Genomic DNA, 20,175 nt, shown 5'->3' on the forward strand with positions numbered 1-20,175 from the left:
GTGGGGGTGGCGCAGCAGGGGCAGAGGCACCCGGCACACGGAGTGTGGGGCTGTCCCCAAACTGTCCCCCTGCAGACACCGGTTTAGCACGGAGGTCTTGAGGACAGGGGCACCTCTGTCACCCTGGGCTGAGGCAGGACATGGGGACACTGTGGACACCCCATGCTTGGACAAGTCATCTCCACCCACCCCACAGCACCTGTCCCCATGGCCACATCCCCACGGCCCTCTGCCCATGATCCCATCCCAATGGCACCTGGCCCCATGGCTCATCCTGATGGTGCTTGGCCCTGGTCCCTGTCCCTGCATCCCTGTGCCCCTGGCCCTGTCCCCACAGCTGCCCCAGCCCCAAGGTTCCTTTTGCTACATCTCAGTCCCTCCATTCCTCTCCCCCTGTTCCTGTGTCCCCCCATTCCTGTCCCCACAGCCACCCCACGACTCCAGTCACATTTAAGGGGTCCATGCCCATGCTTGGGCTCTGCTGGCCTTGGGGACCTCAGGGCACCCCGCAGCCCCCCTGTGCCCCCTCCCCACCGCTCTCTGCCTCACCAGGGCCCATCCCCGGGGGGTCAGGCCCGTGCCCGGGGCACTCACCCCACAGGAGCAGCGCCACCTTCCTGGCAATCCCGGTGTCCCCGGCCACCCGAGCTGGCTGTCACACGCTGCCGGAGCCACCTGTCCCCTGGGTGGCGGGCAGGAAGCAAGGCCACGTCGCGTCCCCACATGTGGGTGGCCCTTGTTGGGGGCAGGGTGTTGCAGGGTGGAGACACAGTAGGGGACAGGCTGGGGACATGGTGGGACATGGTGTTCCCAGGAGTGGGAGGCTCAGGGAATGTGGGGATCTCAGGATGGGTGTCCCAGGGGAATGGGGAGAGTGGGGAAGTGACAGGGAGTGGCTGTCTGGGGAATGGGGGTCCCCATGTGTTGGGGGGTCCCAGGATGAGGGTCCAGATGGAATGTGGGGCAAAGGGGTTCAGGGGAAAAGGGGATGGAGATGCTGGGTAACAGGAGACCCAGGATGGGGCTCCTAGAAAAGGGGGGCACCGGGAATTTGACTCCCACGGTCAGGTTCCCAGGGGAATGGGGGTCCCAGGGAGGGCAGTGGCTGGGGGGGCTCGTGGGTCACAGCTCCTTCACCGGGTGCCTCAGATTTTGGGGTGACTCAGGGCCCAGCACGGCCCCCCCGAGGTGCTCATTACCTGGGGCGGCATCACAGGGGGGTCCTGGGTAGCTCCTCTTCTGTGTCACCCCCACCCTTTGGCTTCTTCCTCTTTATTTCTGTTTTGTCCTTCATTTCCTCACGTTTGTGCCACGCTGCCTCACCCCCCAATGTGCGGCTCAGTGATCCTGGGGAGCTCCTGAGCAGGGAACGGGTTGGGGGACCCTGTGCAGGGGGAATAGGGGGTGCGGGGGTGCAGAGAGGTGTGGGGGGGCAGTGGGGGATGGGGGTGTTAGGCTGTGCCCCACAACACTTTCACTTTCTCTCTCGGGCAGCAGAAGGAAGAGGCTGTTTGTGCTGAGAGTCAGATGGGGGTGTGGGTTCTTACCTGGGGGGCACATCCAGAGGGGTCCTGTCCTGGAGGAAAAGGGCTCCTCTGCTGTGGTGACGCCTGGGTCTTATCTCAGGTGGGTCCTAGTTCTGGGGGTGCCACGACCTGGGGATTCCTGCCCCAGAGGTTTCACATCCTGGGGACCCCTCTCCTGGGGGGCCCTGAGCATTGCTGGTGGGGCAATGTGACCTCTGGGGTGCCCCAAATTCAGGCGCTCCCTGTCACAACCTGCCCCTGACAATGGTAACTGCCAGGCTAAATTCGGTTGAATTCCCCTCATTCCCAATTGGTTGAGACAAAATCCTACTCCATAGGATAAAGGCACAAAGCTTTTCCCACACCAATTTTTTCCCAGTAAACAAAAATCAACTCAGCCAAAATCAAACCGACACTCTTACAAAATCCTCTGGTTTATAGAATCCTTTTAATCGTTGGTCTCCCAACAAGTCTCTCACAATAAAAACCCAAACAAATCACAAAGAAATGAGACTTTCTGGTTTCTTTTAGGAGCCCATTGGTGCATCCCACAGCCGCGTTTGCCTGTGGATAACATAGAGTGGGAAATCTCCCTGAGTGTCCAACAGGTGTATGGGATTGTTCCCTGTCTGCTGGGCAGCAACCCAGCCCACAAGGATGGCTTTTCTTGGGCCATATTTAGGAATTCTTCCCATTTTTCTCATTGCCACCCTGAGACTTGATTGGCTTCCCATGGCTTCTGCTGCCAAAAGGGAACAACTCTGTCCATCCTGGGAGTACTGCACAGGATGCACACTGCCCGTGTGTCCCTCACGGTCAGATTCCCTGGTAAATCCACTCCATCCTCCTCTGAATTCCCCTGCCTGGGCACTCCCTGCTCCTGCTCCCACCCCCTGTTCCCCAGGTCCACGTGTGGAGCCATGGCTCGATATTCCCACACTTCTCCCTCATGTCTGTCGGCTGCAGCCAGAATCCAAACATTCTTTCCAGGAGCTTCCAAAGGGCAGCAGGTTTGAGCCAGGAAGGAGGAGGGTCCCGCTCAGGGTGCTGAGCAGATCCTTGTGGGATTTGCCTGAGTTTTGGGGCTCCCTCAGTGCCTTGGGCAGAGGGACAAAATGATCCATTGCCGCATTTCCGGGCTGCTTCCCTCACAGCTGCCCCTGCAGGGGCGCTTTCCAGCCAGCCCTGCTCTGCAAACCATCAAAGGCCCTCGCTCGCAGAGCCACTGCTTGGGCTCCCCTTGCCTTTTGTGCTTCTCGCAGGCCTGAGCAAACCACAGCCACGCCTTTTCCCCCCCACAATTCTCACCTTGCAGCAGCTCTAAAGCTGCGAGAGTCAAAGCCCAGGGGGCAGGGGGGACCCTCAGGTCCTGGTTGCCCCTGGGGCTGGCCAGAGCAGGGCTGGCCAATGCCCATCCCTGCGCAGTGGGGCTGTGGCGTGGCCTGGCCCCACACTTGGATGGCCACTGGCTGCACGGAGGAGTTTGGGAGCTGCTTCCTGCCTGGGGCTCCATTCCCAAGCTGCTTTTGCCACCTCAGATCCTGCAGGGGATGAGTGAGAATGGAGAAGTCTGGAATAGGTTTTCTCCCAAAACCAACAAACCCAAAGTGTCCCAACCCCCCAGCACAGAAACCACGTGGGGGGGCAGTGGGAGCAGGAGAGGGGGGGGCAGCCCCACAACAGCTTCAGCTCCCCCACATTTGCGGTGTCTCAGTGGTGTGGTATCAATTTTTGGCCAAATCAGCCATTTCCAGAACGGAAAAAAGCTCCATTTTTCCATGCGGGGGTTGAGGCAGAGGGGGCAGGTTGGCCCCCAGGTGTTGTGGGCAGAGCGGGGCACAGGCAGGAGTGTCCCGAGCGTTTCATCTGCAGGGTCTCACCCACTCCCTGGTTCCCAGCACTGAGATCCTGCCAGGGCCGGGGGCTTGAGGTGGCTGTGGGAGGTTGTGGCAGGGTCTGTGCCGGTGAAGGAGCTGCGACCCACGAGCCCCCCCAGGCACTGCCCATCCCTGGGACCCCCATTCCCCTGGGAACCCCACCATGTGACCACCATTCCCTGTGTCCACCTTTTCTCGGAGCCCCATCCTGGGTCTCCTGTTGCCCAGCATCTCCATCCCCTTCCCCCCAATCCCTTGGCCCCTCATTCCCTCAGGAACCCCATCCCTGGGACTCCCCAACACATGGGGACCCTGTGAGAAATGAGACAACTCTTAAAAAGATTAATATATTGAAAACAGAAAAATTGAAAAATTACAGAAATTAGAAAAATATAAAAATTTGGGATCCTATGGCTCGGTAGATGGTATGCCCCAGGAGCGCAGGGATGTGAGATCTTCTGGCTGAGACAGCACTAGACCTCAGGTAGAGAAAAAGAATTTGCAGTGCTGGGCTGGCTTTTGGCTGGTTCAAAAGTAAAAAATTACTAAAGGTTCCTTAAAAGGAATAAGGCTTTTAAGGCCCAGCACCGACGTCTACCACAGCTAGACTGCAGAGATAGAGAGAGGAAGAGGAAGAGACCCCACCTCTCTGCCTCGTTGTTTTTATAGTGTCTTTGCTCCGCCCCCAGTCCGCCCACAGGCCGCCCCTTCGGTTTAAAGTGATTGGTGCTTTCCCTTTGATAGATCATCTCCGTCCACCAATAGCTCATCGTTGTCAGAGGGGTGGTATTAGTTGAGATAAGGGAGCTACAATGCCTTCATTAAAATTCAGGTATTCAGGTTGCCATGGAGCTTGCCTGCAGAGTAATGGCCGTTGGGGCTAAAAATAGCTGCTGGCTGTTAGAACTGGGGTTTTTGGCCTTGGAACCAGGATGCAAGTGAAAACACCTACAAAAAAGTATTAAAATACATCCAACACATCTCAAAACACTTGTAAAAGTATACAGTAAACACAGGAAAGGTAACTCTTATGGAGTACCGGTGGTTTGAAGTTTGAAAAGGGGCAAGTTGGTGATTTTTAAATGGGGAATTTTTAACTGGAAGGGTGCAACTCTCTTAATAAACTACTTTGAACAATTGAAAACACTGATAATGGAACTTGATTTTTGTACCTGGGCTGATGGGTTAATTTTAAGATTCAATTTAAAAATATTTAACTCAAAACTAATTAATTAAAGCACTTAATATGCAAAGACCAAGCACAAATAGAGATTTCATGTATAACACTGGGGACCCCCCGACACATGGGGACCCCCATTCCCCACACAGACACTCCCTGTCACTTCCCCTCTCTCCCCATTCCCCTGGGACACCCATCCTGAGATTCCCACATCCCCTGAGCCCCCACTCCTGGGAACAACATGTCCCACCATGTCCCCAGCCTGTCCCCTGCTGTCTCTCCACCCTGCCCCCACCCTGCCACCACCCTGCCCCCACGAAGAGCCACCAACACGTGGGGACGAGACGTGACATCGCTTCCTGCCCGCCACCCAGGGGACAGGTGGCCCCGGCAGCGTGTGACAGCCAGCCCGGGTGGCCGGGGGACAGAGGGATTGCCGGGAAGGTGGCGCTGCTCCTGTGGGGGTGAGTGCCCCAGGCACGGGCCTGACGCTCTGGGGATGGGCCCTGGTGAGGCAGAGAGCGGTGGGGAGGGGGCACAGGGGGGCTGCGGGGTGCCCTGAGGTCCCCAAGGCCAGCAGAGCCCGAGCATGGGCATGGAGCCCTTAAATGTGACGGGAGTGGTGGGGTGGCTGTGGGGACAGGAATGGGGGGACACAGGAACAGGGGGAGAGGAATGGAGGGAGTGGGATGTAGCAAAAGGAATCTTGGGGCTGGGGCAGCTGTGGGGACAGGGCCAGGGGGACAGGGATGCAGGGACAGGGACAAGGGCCAAGCACCATCAGGATGGGCCACGGGGCCAGGTGCCATTGGGATGGGATCATGGGCAGAGGGCCGTGGGGATGTGGCCATGGGGACAGGTGCTGTGGGGTGGGTGGAGGTGACTTGTCCAAGCATGGGGTGTCCACAGTGTCTCCATGTCCTGCCTCGGCCCAGGGTGACAGAGGTGTCCCTGTCCTCAAGACCTCTGTGCTGTACCGGTGACCCCGTGGGGACAGTTTGGGGACAGCCCCACACTCCGTGCCCCGGGTGCCGCTGTCCCCATGGTGCCACCCCCACCCAGCCCTGTCCCTTCTCCCTTCCAGCCCAGACCCTCGGCCTCGCTGGTGAGTCCTCGGGGGAATGCCACGTCCCCCGCCCCGCTGTCCCCATCCCGCGCTGGCCCTGGCAGGCTGGTGTCCCCTGTCACCCACAGGTGCCCAGACCACCCAGCTCCTCGTGCAGCCCCCCTGGACGCCACCGGTGCTGTGGGACCGGGTGACACTGACCTGCCAGGGCTCGGCCACCGCCGGTGCCACCACCTGGTACAAGGACGGGCAGCGCTGGTGGCTGCAGGGACCCGACCGATTCGTTGTCACCGAGAGTGGCACCTACCAGTGTGACAGACCCGGCACTGGGTTGATCCCCTGCGTGAGCATCCTAAATGGTGAGGGGGGATCCTAAATAATCAGGGTGGTCCCCAGTGGGTCTGGGTGGGCTCCACTCCATGGGTGGCTTCACACCCCTCATGTGGCGCAAGTCTGTCCCCTGCATACAGGGACATGCCTGTGCATCCCAGTGCACCCCAGTGTAATGGGGCCCTCATGGCGACAACAGTGCCATGGGGTTACCTCTGGTGTTCCTGGGATCCTCCCAAGGAATGGAGACTCCCCCCAGAGGTCCCCGGTTCCGTGGGGACCCAACTCGGACCTGTGTCGATCCCCTTAGTGTGATGGGACCCTCCTGTCCCACAGACCGGCTGGTGCTGCAGGTGCCGGTGTGGGTGCTGCTGGAGGGGGACACGGTGACACTGCGCTGCCGGCGTTGGCAGAACAAGTCAGTCACCGGGGTGCGATTTTACCATAAGGAGAAGGATCTGGGGGGGCCCTCAATGGGACAGAGTTGTCCCTGTCTCCCCTGCAGTTGTACCATTGTGGCCGCTACAGCTGCAACTGCCAGATGGGAACCAACTGACTGGAGTCAGTGCCAGTGACTGTGACAGTGCACGGTGAGCACCCCCACGGCCACCACCCCAAATACTCTGCTACCCCCACTCTCATCCCCAGCAGCTTGCGCATCACCGCGTCCCCCTGCTGACACTGCACAGTGAGCTCCCCACAATCCCTCACCTCAGCACCCCCTCCCCTGCTGGCTCAGGATGACCGCCCCCACCCCCATCTCCTTCCCAGAGCTGTTCCCGGTGCCGGCGCTGGAGCGTCCCCCCGAGCCCACCGAGGGGTCCCCCCTCAATCTCAGCTGCCGCAGCACCCCCAGCCCCCTGCGGCCCCGAGCCCCCCTCCTGCACCTCTTCTACCGGGACGGGCGGTTGGTGGGGGGCCCGCAGGGGTCCCCGCAGCTCCTGCTGCCCGCCGTTGGGGTCTCCCACTCGGGGAATTACAGCTGCCAGGTGTGCTCCGAGCAGGGGCCATGCGGAAGAGCAGCGCCCGGCTCCACGTCACGGTGCGCAGTGAGTGAGGGGATGGGGGGCCCACCAGTCACAGCAGCCCCCATCTCACCCATCCCATCCATCACATCTCCATCCCAACCCACTCTGCGTGACAGCCGCTGCCACCGTGGGTCACAGTCCTGGGTGATGAGGACCTTCTGTGTCCAGGTGGAAGCACGCCCAGAACCCCTCATTCCCCAGCAGTGGCTGCAGGGGTTGCTGGGTCCCTGTTGTTCCTGCTCCTGCTGCTGGGAGTCACCATGAGCTGTCAGTGGTGGCAACACAAGGGTGGGTGACAATGGGGGTGAAAGGGGGTCCTTGGTTTGGAGAGAGGCCCCAAGACTGGGGAGCCATGGGGTGGCACCCACAGCCCCTGACATGGTGGGGACTGAGCCCCAGTGACCTTGGCTCTGACTGCTGGGATCTTTGGAGGGGTCTTCAGGGACTCCTGGATCATTCCCCGAGGGATCGTGAGGAATATTGGGGTGGCACTGGGAGCTGCTGGGGTCTTTGAGGTGGTCTTGGAGGGTTTTACAGGGATGTTGAGGGCTCTTCAGGGATTCTGGGGGAGTTTGGGGGGGGGGGTGGATCTCCCTGCCGAGCTTGGGCTTCTGGGAGCTCAGAGGTCACAGGGAAGTCAGCAGTACCGGGGTGGTTCAGGGTTCTGGGGGCTTTGGGGGTGTTTGGAGGTCCTGGAGGCAATCAGGAGTCCTAGGGGGGGTTGGATGACCCAGGGTCCAAGGAGGGTTCAGGAGCCCTGGGGACCCCACAGTCATCCCCCCACCTTTCCTTGCAGCAGCCAGGAAGCCCCAGGACAGGTGAGTGGGGGGCTGTGGCCATGGACCGCCTTTTCCCTCCTCTGCAGATACCCTTCACACCCCCTTTTGTCCTGCAGGGCCCCCCCGGAGCCTTCAGGCCCCTGGCAAAAGGGGGAGGTGCTGTACACCCACATTGTAGGCACTGGGCGGGCAGGGGGTGAGTACAGGGGAGGGATGGGGACACGTCACCCATGGGTGTCACCCCCCCCCCAGGTACCCACAACCAGGATCTCTCACAGGATCCCCCTGCACCACCCCACCCCAGGACCTCCAGGTGACCTTTGCAGAGCTTCCAGGAGCCCACACAAGGCCATGGGAACCCAGTGACATCAGGGACAACAAGATGTGATTCTGGGGCCACTAAAGGGGCATTGGGGGCACTGGATCCCCCATTCCCCCTCAGTTTCAGTGGTTTCCCAACCTGTCTGGGAAGGTGGTCACAAGTTGGGGGAGGGGAGCTGCATAGGGTGGCCAGTGCTTCCCCTTCCTCCTTCCAGTACCAGCAGGGGTTCCTCTCTCCCACTTCCAGCACCCCCAGTGGTTCCCCACTCCCCATCCCAGTACTCCCAGTACCACAGCGACTTCCACATTCCGCTCCCCGCAGTACTCCCAGTACCATGTGAAGCTCTCTGCTCCCCTTCCCAGTGTCCCCAGTACCTCCCATTCTCCCTCCCACTGCTCCCACAACCCCCAAGAGCTGCTTAATCTTGTTCCCAGTACTTCTCTATTGCTCCCAGGGCATCCAGATGTTCCCCATTCTATCTCCCAGTCCCGCTGTACTCCCAGTGCCTCTGCATTCCCCCTCCCAGTACTCCCAGTACACCCATGCCTCCCCACCTTTGCTCCCAGTGCCAGGGGGGCACAGGACCCCTTTCCCTGTCATTGACACCAAAATGCAGCTTTTTGGTTAAACTGGCAGAATTGGTGTTTGTTTGTTCAGCTCTGTTGGGCTTTAGGAATGGGATTCTCCAATTTTGGGCTGCTACTGAAAACCAGGGGCTGCTGCTCCCTCGCCCTCCCAGTGGAGCTACAAAAGGCAAAGATCCCAAAGGGCTGAGAGAAGAACAATTTCCTGCAAACTGCACTGAGAGAAGGAAACCAACAGCAACAGCACCAAGATTCCGAATCCAAAGGGTCACAAAAGGAATGATGTCCAGGGAAAGCCCCCGACAAGGATCAAACCCCAAACGCTTCCCCCGGCACGTTTCCTCCACCAGCAGGAACCTGGCAGGGCTCTGGACCTTCCTTGCTTTGATGGCCAAAGTGGCCTTCAGGAGGCTCTGGATTCTCTTGGCCCCTTTCCCAAACCCTCCTCTGCCGTGCTCCTCCACACCATGATGTCACCAAGGCCCTGGGGGTGTTCCGGAGCCTCCCCCTTTCCCAGGGCAGTCGGGATCAGTCCATGGCACAGGGTGGGCTGTGTTTCCAGTCAGTTCCAGGGGCTCTGGACATCCCTCCAGGTCAGGGCAAACTGTGGCCTGCCCTCTGCTGCCACAGGAATGGGGACAAAGGCATTGGCAATGTCCATGCTGGCACCACTTGGCTGTCTCAGACTCCAGCTCGCCCTGGAGTTCCGGCATGTCTGGCACAGCCGCTCTCAGTGGGGCTGGCACTTGGTTCAGGCCCCCACAGTCCCTGTCAGTGGCCACTCTCCACTGGACTCATGCTCTGGCCATGTGGGGCTCTTGAAGGCTCAGCAGGTCTGCCTGAGCACTCCCAGCTCTCCAGGTCATGGCTCATCCCAGGGATGGGGTCCCGCAGTCCTGCTCGGTGCCGTGTTGCCGACGGGGCCCTGTTGTGGTGGCCATAGGTCCCTGTTGTTCGTGCACCCTCAGCAGCCCCACAGCAGAAGGGTGGTGGGAGAGCCCAGGCCAGGGATTGAGCTGTGGAATTGCCTCTGTCTCCACAGCAGCTCTGCCAAAGCCCAACAATGCCCTTTGGGCTCCCTGAAATACCCGCTCCAGCACCTGCAGCCCCTCGTGCCACTCCCTCCTCCTGTGCTCGCTGCCTGCAGGGCTGTTCCTCTCCCAGCCCTCTGGCTCCTCTTGGCTGCTGCAGTTGTATTTCTGCCATGCCTTGGATTTGCCCTTCCCAGTGTTATAAACATATATTGTACTATTGGCTTCTACGCAAGTATTAATGTAGATATTATATAATGCTAGAAATGCTTTTGCTGTGGGGATGCAGTTTTCTTTCTTTTTAGCAAGAATTTAGCAAGTGTGAGCTAGTAAGTATAACTTCCAAGCGAACAGAGGATGAGGCCTAAGAGAGGCTATCAACACTGCTCGGAGAACAAAGGGGCCCAAAGCAGCTATCACCACTCTGCCTGGGGGGCAAAGAGGCCCAAAACTGCAATCAGCCCTGACTGTCTGGGGAATTAAGAGGCCCACTCAACTATCAACTCTCACCTAGTGAGCCCAGGTCCAAGAATTAAAAGAAATAAAACCACAAGGCAGAAGAATACACACGCTCTAAAAAGGTGGAACCAAGGAGTGGCCATGCAGAACAGCTCCTGGAAAAGTTTGAATATCCATAAAGAACAGACAGTCAAAATGGTATAAAAAGGACTATCCTTGAGCACGAGGTGTGCTCTTGGCAGAGCGCCAAGGCAGCTGGCCGTTACCTCTTTGCTTTATTTTATGTGTCTCTTATTGTCTTTATATTAAACTCTTTAAATTCTCACAGGAGAGTGAACCTCGTTTTTCACACCAGCTCAGGGTGGCTCCAGGCCCACTACTCTGGCCTGTTCCAGCACACGCCTCTAGTTCCAGGATCTGTGGGAGACATTGCCATGGCAACAGTCGGTCCCCACACATCGTGACAGCGGCTTCGGAGGCGCAGTCACAGTCGCTTCGGACACCCCGTGACAGTCCCGGCACCCGCAGCTCGATGGCAGCCGGGCCCCTTCCCAGTGCTCTGGGACCACCATTGCGGTCTCTCCTTTCCGCGGGCTCCACGCCGGGGTCTCTGCTCCCCCGTCATCTCGGGGTTTCCCCTCGGCCATTTCGGTCCCTCCCCCCTCGGGGCTCCCCTGTGGGCTCCCAGTCCCTCCATCCCAGCCCCTCCCAGCCAGTGCCCCCCGGCTCCCTGTGCCTCACCTGAGCACCCTGCGGAATTCCCGGTGCTCCTGCTCCACCTGTGTGGCCAGCTGCTGCTCCCATGGGCCGCCTGCTCCAGCCGCTCCCGCCTCAGCCGCTGCTCCAGCTCGGCCTTCCCGGCTGCCCAGCGCCAAGCACCAGCCACATGGCAGAGGCACTCAATCATCCCCAACACCAGCAGTGAGCACCACACAACCTTCCCGGCAGCCGAAAAAGCTCCTTCTGGCCACAGCTGAGGGCACCTGTCCCTCAAAATGTGTCCAGTGCTGCCTCAGGATCCCAAAATGCCCGCGAGAGGCAGCGGAGCCGTGTGTTTGTGCACAGGGATGCTTTAGGAGCACGGCTGAACTTTAGGAAGCCCAGCTCTAATTGCAACACCTCATTAAGGGTCTGCAGCACCTCATTAAGGGTCTGCAGCACCCAGAGCACAACGTGGGCTTTGGCCCAAGCAGCTCCAATTCAGCCCCGTTTTGACCTCCCAAGCCACTGCTCCCAGCCCGTGCTGTCCCTGTGCTGCAGCTGCAGCTGCAGCTGCAGAGCCCTCGGGGCTGTGGCTCTGCTCTCCTCTCCTCCACCTTCCTCCTCTAGCCCCAGGGCCTTGGTGACATCATGGTGTGGAGGAGCATGGCAGAGGAGGGTTTGGGAAAGGGGCCGAGAGAATCCAGAGCCTCCTGAAGGCCACTTTGGCCATCAAAGCAAGGAAGGTCCAGGGCCCTGCCAGGTTCCTGCTGGTGGAGGAATCGTGCCGGGGGAAGCGTTTGGGGTTTGATCCTTGTCGGGGGCTTTCCCTGGACATCGTTCCTTTTGTGACCCTTTGGATTCAGAATCTTGTTGCTGTTGCTGTTGGTTTCCTTCTCTCAGTGCAGTTTTCAGGAAATTGTTCTTCTCTCAGCCCTTTGGGATCTTTGCCTTTTGTGCCTCCACTGGGAGGGGAGGGGCAGTTTTAAGGGGCAGCACACACACGTGGGTACCCATGGTTGGGGGCCTCAGTGCCCCCCAGTTCCCCCCCAGTGTCACAGCATGATCTCTTAAATATCACTGGGCTCCCACGGTCGCCTGTGGGGTCCCAGCAGCTCCGCGTAGGTCACCTGGGGTTCCTGGGGGGCAGCGATGCGCGGGCGCCCTGCAAGAGACACCGGTGGGGGGGAGCAAGGTGGGGGTGACACCGGTGGGTGACATGGCACTGTCCCCCTCCCACTGCTGTACTCATGCCGCGCCTAGCTGGTGCTCATGATGAGGGTGTACAGAACCTCCCCATCCTCTGGGGGGGCCAGGGGCTCCTTGGTGGCCCTGTGGGGATAAAGACGATGTGTGGGAGGGGATGGAGAGTTGTGGGGTGGTGGTAAGGGGGGGACTGTGGCTGGAGCCCCCCACTCACCTTTTCTGGTGCTTCCTGGTGGCTGCAAAGGAAAGAGGGGAGGTGATTGTGGGGTCCCTGTGTCCCTGACCCCACACAGGAATCCTGAACCCCTACAGGACTCTCAGCTCTGCTCAGGACCCCCGAGCATCCCTGGAGCCTCCCCAGAATTCATGAACCTCCCCGGTGCCCCCGACCAGCTCAGCCTCAAGAACGCAAAGCCCAGGAGGAAGAGGGACCCCCTCAAAATTTCCCAGGACCCCTGAAAGAGCCCCCAGCATCCCTGTAAGACCCTCCAGCACTGCCCCAAACCCCCCAGGACCCCCAGCAGGTTCACAATTGTGGGAGGCTGTGAGTGCTGCCCTACTGCTCCCCAGCTCTGGGAGATTCCTACAGCTCCCTGGGACCCCTATCTCCCTCTTGTCACCCACCCAGGCGCTGCCACCAGTGACAGCCCCCGATGACACCCAGGAGCAGAACCAGGAACAGGAGGGACCCGGCAACCGCTGCGGCCACTGCTGGAGACAGAGAGGGGGTCACACATCAGGGTCACCTAGAATCCTGGGGGTTCTGCACCCCCCCGACGCCAAGTGACCCCACCTGTGTCCCAGTGTCCCCGCGGTGTCACCGTCAGTGCCAGCTCGGGGCTGAGCCCCCGGAACACGCAGTGCCCGTCCTGTCCCAGCTGGTTGGTGGCCACGCACTGGTAGGTGCCGGAATGTCCCACATGGAAGTCCCTGAGCTCCAGGAGGGGACCCCGGGCCACCTCGCGGCCGTTGCGCAGCCAGGTGAAGGTGACAGGGGCTGAGCCCACCTGCACCGAGCAGCGCAGGGTCACGGGGTCACCTGCGCACACCGGCTGTGCCAGGGCACTGGGGCTGATGGTGGCATTGGCCACGGGCACTGTGGGGACACAGACACCTGTGTCTGGGGCTGGCACCTTGCCAGGGAGGATGGGGATATCGTGGGTGGGGTCTCCCCATTCCTGAGGGTCCTGCTCACCCAGGACTGTGACATTCAGGGGGACACTCTCGGCCACGCTGTCCCCATTGCTGGCCCGGCACTGGTAGTGGCCACTGTCATTGTCCCCAACGTGGCACAGCTCCAGGTGGGGGCCGGTGCCCAGCAGTGCCCACGAGTCCCCCCGGTGCCAGGAGAAGGACAGGGGCCCTGTCCCCGTGGCCACCGCACAGCTCAGCACCAGGCGGTCCCCCAGTGCCACCTGTCCCCCAGGGGGCTGCGCCGACACGGACACCCCCGAGAGCCGGACCCCTGCGGGAAGGGGACACAGGAGGAGAAGAGGAAAGAGGAGCAGTAGGAGGGGAACTAAGTGAGGGAGGGGCCGCAGGAAAAGAGGGAGGATTGAGGGAGGGGAGACATGGAAGGGGGTGTGGGAGAGCTCTTGGAGGCAGTGAGGGGCCAGGGAGAGGGATGGTGGGATTTGGGGACCATTGGGGGACCTCAGAGAGGGAGCAGATGGGCCTAGGGAAGGGATCCAGTGAGGGATGGAGGGAGGGAAGGGGAAAGGATGGAGGGAGGGGGAGGGTGGACCTGGGAAGGGATGAACAGGACCGGGGCAGTGATGGGGGACCCGGGAAGGGTTTCAGGCAGGACTGGGGGACCCGTGGCGGCTGTCGGGGCTCCCTGTGCCCATCCCCGCACTCACTGCGCACCGTGACGCGGAGCCGGGTGCTGCTCTTCCGCACGGCCCCCACTCGGAGCGCACCTGGCAGCTGTAATTCCCCGAGTGGGAGACCCCCACGGCGGGCAGCAGGAGCTGCGGGGACCCCTGCGGGCCCCCCACCAACTGCCCGTGCCGGTAGAAGAGGTGCAGGAGGGGGGCTCGGGGCCGCAGGGGGCTGGGGGTGCTGAGGCAGCTGAGATTCAGGAGGAAACCCTGGGTGGGCTTGGGGGCACCCTCCAGCACCAACAGCGAGTTGAGCTCCGGGAAGGAGATGGGGCGGGGAGAACGTGACCCCGAGCCTGCTGTGAAGGGGCTGTGGGGGTGCTGAGGTGTGGGGGTGTCGGGGTGTCAGGGTGGCGGCTGTGGGGTGCTCACCATGCACCTTCACTGTCACCGGCGCTGACTCCTTCCACCCCCGTAACACCTCGGAGTCCACCCAGCCCCTGCAACGGTAGCGGCCTCTGTCCTGCAGCTGCAGAGGGGACAGGGACAGCTCGGTCCCATCGCGGAATAGCTGCAGTTGTTTCTCCTCGCGGTAGAAGGACACCGAGGTCACCGGTTTGTCCTGCCGGCCCCGGCAGCGCAGTGTCACCGTGTCCCCCTCCAGCAGCGCCCGCGCCGGCACCTGCAGCACCAGCCAGGCTGCGGGAGAGGGGGGTCCGGTCACACCGCGGGGTTCCGTGGGGTCCCGATGGCACCGGGACGCCCCGATTGGGTCACAGCCAGCCCACCAGGGGTCCCCAATTCCAACACGGGGCTCCGCTCGCCCTGGGATGCTCTGGGATGTCCCCGTGGGCAGGGGACGGGTTCTCGTCACATCAGGGGGGTGACCCATGGAGCGGAGCCCACCCAGAGCCCTCAGGGACCCCGCGGGTGCCAGGCTGGGGACACCCAACCCCCCTCACCATCGGAGACGTTCACGGGGGGGCTGCGCCCGGTGTCGGGTCTGTCACACTGGTAGGTGCCACTCACGGTGACAACGAATCGGTCGGGTCCCTGCAGCCGCCAGCGCTGCCCGTCCTTGTGCCAGGTGGTGGCAGCGGCGGTGCCCGAGCCCTGGCAGGTCAGTGTCACCCGGTCCCACAGCACCGGCGGTGTCCAGGGGGGCTGCACGAGGAGCTGGATGGTCTGGGCGCCTGCGGGTGACAGGGGACACCAGCCGGCCAGGGCCAGTGCGGGATGGGGACAGCGGGGCGGGGACGTGGCATCCCCCCGAGGACTCACCAGTGAGGCCGAGGGTCTGGGCTGGAAGGGAGAAAGGACAGGGCTGGGTGGGGGTGGCACCATGGGGACAGCGGCACCCGGGGCACGGAGTGTGGGGCTGTCCCTGAACTGTCCCACAGGGTCACCGGTGTAGCACGGAGGTCTCGGGGATGGGGACACCTCTGTCACCCTGGGCTGAGGCAGGACACGGGGACACTGTGGCCACTCCGGGCATGGGGACTCGACCAACATCCGGTGCTGGCCCAGGTCACCTCCAGCAGCCCCACGGCCCCTCTCACCACCACCAAATCTCCCTGGTGCTTGGCCCTTTCTCCCTGCCCCTGTCCTCACACCTGGCCCAGTCCCATCGTGCCCGTCCCCACATCCCCGTCCTTACATTCCTGTCCCCGGTTCCCCACAGCCACCCCACCACTCCAGTCACATTTAAGGGGTCCATGCCCATGCTTGGGCTCTGCTGGCCTTGGGGACCACAGGGTACCCTGCAGACCCCCCTCTAACCCCTCCCCACCGCTCTCTGCCTCACCAGGGCCCATCCCCGGGGCGTCAGGCCCGTGCCCGGGGCACTCACCCCACAGGAGCAGCGCCACCTTCCCGGCCATCCCAGTGTCCCCGGCCACCCGGCCTGGCTGTCACATGCTGCTGGGGCCACCTGTCCCCTGGGTGGGGGCTCTTTGGCCAAAGAGGAAGGAAGCGATGTCACATCTCGTCCTAATGTGTTGGTGGCACATGGTGGGTGCAGGGTGGGGTGACCCAGAGTCCAGAGAGGGACAGAGACCCAGGGCCCCCCCGAGGTGCTCGTGGCCTGGGGATCACCCCAGGCAGATTCTGAGGGGCTCTGGGTCTGTGCCCCCCCGCCCCACAGGGGCTTTTTCCTCTCTTCATTTCTATTTCTTTCCCTTTTTCCATCAGCTTCCTGTCACCCCCAGCAGCCCCTGACCAAGCGATCCTGGGGAGCTCCTGAGCAGGGAATGGGTTGGGGGGACCCTGTGCAGGGGAAAAAGGGGGTGCAGGGAAGTGTGGGGGGGCAATGGGGGATGGGGGTGTCCGGCAGTGCCCCACAACACTTTCACTTTCTCTCTCCGGCAGTAGAAGGAAGAGGGCGTTTGTGCTGAGAGTCAGACGGGGGCGGGTTCTGACCTGGGGGGGCACATCCAGAGGGGTCCTGTCCTGGGGGTGACACTGCTCTGTTCTGGGGGTGCCACGTCCTGGGGGGATCTTGTCCCAGGGGTGACCCGTCCCAGCCCGGGCGTCCCCACAGCCCCCCCACCGCTTCCCGCACCCCCGGCACCTCTCCCTGGGGTTCCCCCAACCTGTTCCCTCCTCTGGAGCTCCCCAGGATCGCCGACCCATGAACGGGGGGGATGCGAAATTGAGGGAGAAATGAAAAGAAATGGAAATGAAGAGAGGAAAAAGCCCCTGTGGGGCGGGGGGGAACAGACCCAGAGCCACTCGGAACCCACCTGGAGTGACCCCCAGGGCATGAGCACCTCGGGGGGGCTGCGCTGGGCTTTGGCTCACACCCAACATGGGAGGCACCCCATGAGGGAGCTGCGACCCACGTGCCCACCCAGCCACTGCCCATCCTTGGGACCCCCATTCCTCTGAGAACCCTGACCATGGGACCTCCATTCCTTATGTCCCCCCTCCCTGAAACGCCCATCCCGGGGCAGCCATTCCCCAGCATCTCCATTCCCAAGGACCCCCATCCTGGTAACTCCAGCCACTGAGACCCCCCCCTTCACACAGGTCCCCCATTCCCACAGCACCCGCATCCCTGGGACATTCATCCCATCATCCCAAATCCCTGAAGCTCACATCCCCCTGGCACCCCCATTCCATGGGTGTTGGGGAAGATGAAACAGAAAAGCCTTGTAAATATGATTGCCTGACAAAAGATTTTGGGAATATGAAAACTACAGGCAACATCGAAATGAAAGCCACTTTTGAAATACCAAGTCTTAGTTACTGAACAACTAGAAAACAATGGTATGGCCAACTGAAGTAATCCCCTCTTGATGGAACAATACCCTCTGCTTGCAAACAGGTCCAAGGGTCAGAGCAGACCCTACTAGCTCAGCAGAAGGGGTCCAAAGAGTAGTTTTTAGAAGTTAAGATGTAACACTCTATGGTAATATAAGAACTCTTATAGGCTGTATGTAAATGCTATAGGATTTGTATCTTGTATTAGATTGGTTAGTGACAATTAGAATATTCAGTACAGAAGATGATTTATTGTATTGTAACCAGGACTTCAGACACTTCTATTCATTCCTTTCCTCTCTTCCACTTCTACTCTTGCTCTTACTCTTGCTCTTACACTCTCTCTCTCACCCGTTCACTCTCTTGCTCTCTTGGGCCTGCTCAGAGCTGAGCAGACCAGCTCTGAGCAGTGCCCCAATACCCACGCCCTTTACAATAAACCGACTGTGTCCCAAGACCTGCCTATAGAGATCTCTCGTCTCCATCCGTCACCGTCTACGTCCGGCCGTCTCGACTGGACCCAAGAACCCCCAAACCTACAGTCTGGCGCCCACCGTGATTGCCGAACCCACACCCAGCACCTGCAGTCTGGCGCACAATGTGATTGAACGCCCGGTTCAGCTTTCTCCATCTGTAGGACTTTTCTCCATGGACGGTAACTAAAAGACCAGTTATAGCCACCTAGAACTTGTCGTGAGCACAGCATACCGATGCTGCGCATCGTAATAGCTGGAGCTCTGTAATTCTGCTGAGGCAGCCTTCGAGCACGGGGTTTACCTGGAGCTCTTGGAGGCAATTGCCTGGCAGTCCTCGAGCACGGGCTGCCACTGCTGCGCAGCGGCCCCCTGGAGCTCTTTGAGGAGGTCTGCCGTATCACCCCTCGAGCACGGACACGCTGCTAAGCAGTACTGACCGGAGCTCTGCGGAGGGAAATCTGCCGCACGCCCCGAGCACAGGCGAGTAGTGCTGAGCACCGCCCGCACTGGAGCTCAGTGCGGACCCACCCGTGAGGTCCTGAGCACGGAAAGCCGTTGCCAAGCGATGCCTGAAACCGGAGCTCTGGGAAAGGACCGAAAAGCGGCGTCCTGACTGCCGAGTGGAATGCCTGGCCAGCCCCGCACGACAGACATCTGAGTAAGGACGCTGCTCCTGCGACATCACCTAAGTGAGTATCATACTGGTCTAAAAAATGGGACAAACCCACTCTGCCCATGACAGAGATCTCTATAAGCAACTTAAGCATTTACTTATAAGCTCTGGTCCAAGTCAGTTGCCTAAACACGAGCTAAAAAATCTTTTAGAATGGACCCGACTTAATTTCCCAAATGCTGACCGTTCAGCCGTCTTTACAAGAGACTTTTGGGACACAGTTGGAGTTAAGCTCTTTAATAATATCTCCTACCGGGATATGGCAGCCGCACAGCTGCTCCCAGCTTGCAGAGCGCTGGTAGAGCTGTTTGCTGCGGTGGCGCCGCCCGCAGCAGTCACCCCGCCGAGCCCGGCTCCGGCTGCTAGTCCGCCCCTTGCCGTCACGAGCCCGCAGCAGAGCATGGCCCCCGCCCCTCCGCCGGACCCCGTGGCTCCGATACCCGCGGTCCGGCTGACGCGCCCCGCCCCGCCCCCCGCGCTCGCGGCCCCCGCGCCCGTTACCCCGGCCCCAGCCACCCCACCGGACCCTACGGCCCCTCCCGCCATCCCCGCCCCCACCATCCCGCTCGTCCCCACTACCCCATCCCCCGCGGTCCCCGCCCTCCGTTCCAGCGTCTCCGCAGCCCCGCCCCTTGCCCCTGCCCCCCCGTGCCCCCCCCCCGGTTCCGTCACCGCGGCTCCACCTCCCCCTGCTGCCGTCATTGCTACCCCACCCCCCGCTGCTGACATCATGATGGCCCCGCCCCCCGGCGGTACCCCGGCGGGGCCAGCGCCTACCCCCCTGCTACCTACGGGTGTTACCCCTCCCCCAGCCGCGCCGGTTATGGCCATGGCTGCCATTATAGCCGGCCCCCCCCAAAGCCAAGCGGCGACCCTTCTTCCAGCCCCCCAGGTCCCCCCCCCCACACGGCGCCGATGATAGCCATTGTTCCATCCGCGTCCGCCGCTGCTGCGTCTTCACAGTCCCCTGCCGCTCCCGAAACACTGGTGCCCAGAGCGCCGGCCACGGCCGCGCTGCTGTCTCCGGCACCCCCTGTGCACGTTACCGCAGGAACCCTACCCCCCCACCCTGCCGTTCAAGCGCGCACAGCACGCCCCGAGCGGTCCCCTGGCCCCTCGCCACAGCAGCCGCCTGTGTCTACTCCCGTCTCTGCTGCCGTTTCTGTGCGGTTCCCCGATCCCCGCACACCATCGCTTGCGCTGGGAGCGCCCCAGCTCCGCGAGCCACTTGATGCCGGTGCCGCGCTGCCTGCACGGAGGTCTGCAGTCTCCTCCGTTCCTGCCGCTGCTCCAGCCCCGCCTCCCAGCACCGCCGCCCCGCCACCACCCACCCCAGCCCAGCCTACAAGCTTCCAGCAGCAGCACGCCGCGATCCAGCCACCAGCCCTCCTGCCTCCCGCGACCGCAGCCCCAGCCCCTGGTTCTGCAGTCCTGCCATCTCCCGCTCTGCCCGAACCGCCCGCCACACGGACTGCTGCCCTTACAGCCTACCGCGCGGACCTGATGACGCAACACGCGCATGCGCAATTGCTGCAACTCCCGGACCAGTGGTATCAGTCCGCTCAGACTTCTCCAACCTCAGCACCGCTCCCGGGACCAGCCGCGCATCCTCCCGCGACTCCGCCGCGCAGCTCCACCCCGCCTCCTCGCCCGCCGCCACCGAGATCGGCTGCACCACTCCCGAACTCTGCCGTTCCATCGCTGCCCCTGCCGGCTCCCATCCCCGCGCCGCAGCCGCCCCCCGCCGGGGTCCCCCGACACCGTACAGCCGTATCCCTCCGCGCAGCGCAGCCTCGCCTCAGAAGCCGCGAGCAAGGGGGGAACCGAGAGCAATAATGCAGCTCCAGTGGCAGGGGAG

At 61.4% G+C, this 20,175-nt stretch overlaps 1 protein-coding gene and 1 long non-coding RNA gene across 11 annotated transcripts in view; one reads left to right on the forward strand and one right to left on the reverse strand.

Moving 5' to 3' along the window:
- Positions 1-20,175, reverse strand: part of LOC125318084 (Fc receptor-like protein 2) — a 185,965-nt gene that overhangs the window by 22,000 nt on the left and 143,790 nt on the right. For 5 of the 10 annotated variants that reach the window (XM_048288475.1, XM_048288474.1, XM_048288473.1 and 2 more), the window contains one exon: positions 13,283-13,552. The exons of 1 other annotated variant lie outside the window; for it this stretch is intronic. In XM_048288475.1, coding sequence (XP_048144432.1) covers positions 13,283-13,552 — 270 coding nt within the window. Of the gene's footprint in view, positions 1-12,728; positions 13,184-13,282; positions 13,553-15,756; positions 16,046-20,175 lie in introns of those variants that run through there. 4 more of the 10 variants (XM_048288496.1, XM_048288497.1, XM_048288476.1 and 1 more) reach the window with 3 other exon arrangements.
- On the forward strand, positions 7,196-8,126 carry LOC125318161. The gene is made up of 4 exons (XR_007200280.1): positions 7,196-7,295; positions 7,804-7,825; positions 7,903-7,982; positions 8,065-8,126. It is a non-coding gene; the product is annotated as an uncharacterized LOC125318161 (long non-coding RNA).

Source organism: Corvus hawaiiensis, chromosome 29, assembly GCF_020740725.1.
Source record: "Corvus hawaiiensis isolate bCorHaw1 chromosome 29, bCorHaw1.pri.cur, whole genome shotgun sequence".
Taxonomy (NCBI): domain Eukaryota; kingdom Metazoa; phylum Chordata; class Aves; order Passeriformes; family Corvidae; genus Corvus; species Corvus hawaiiensis.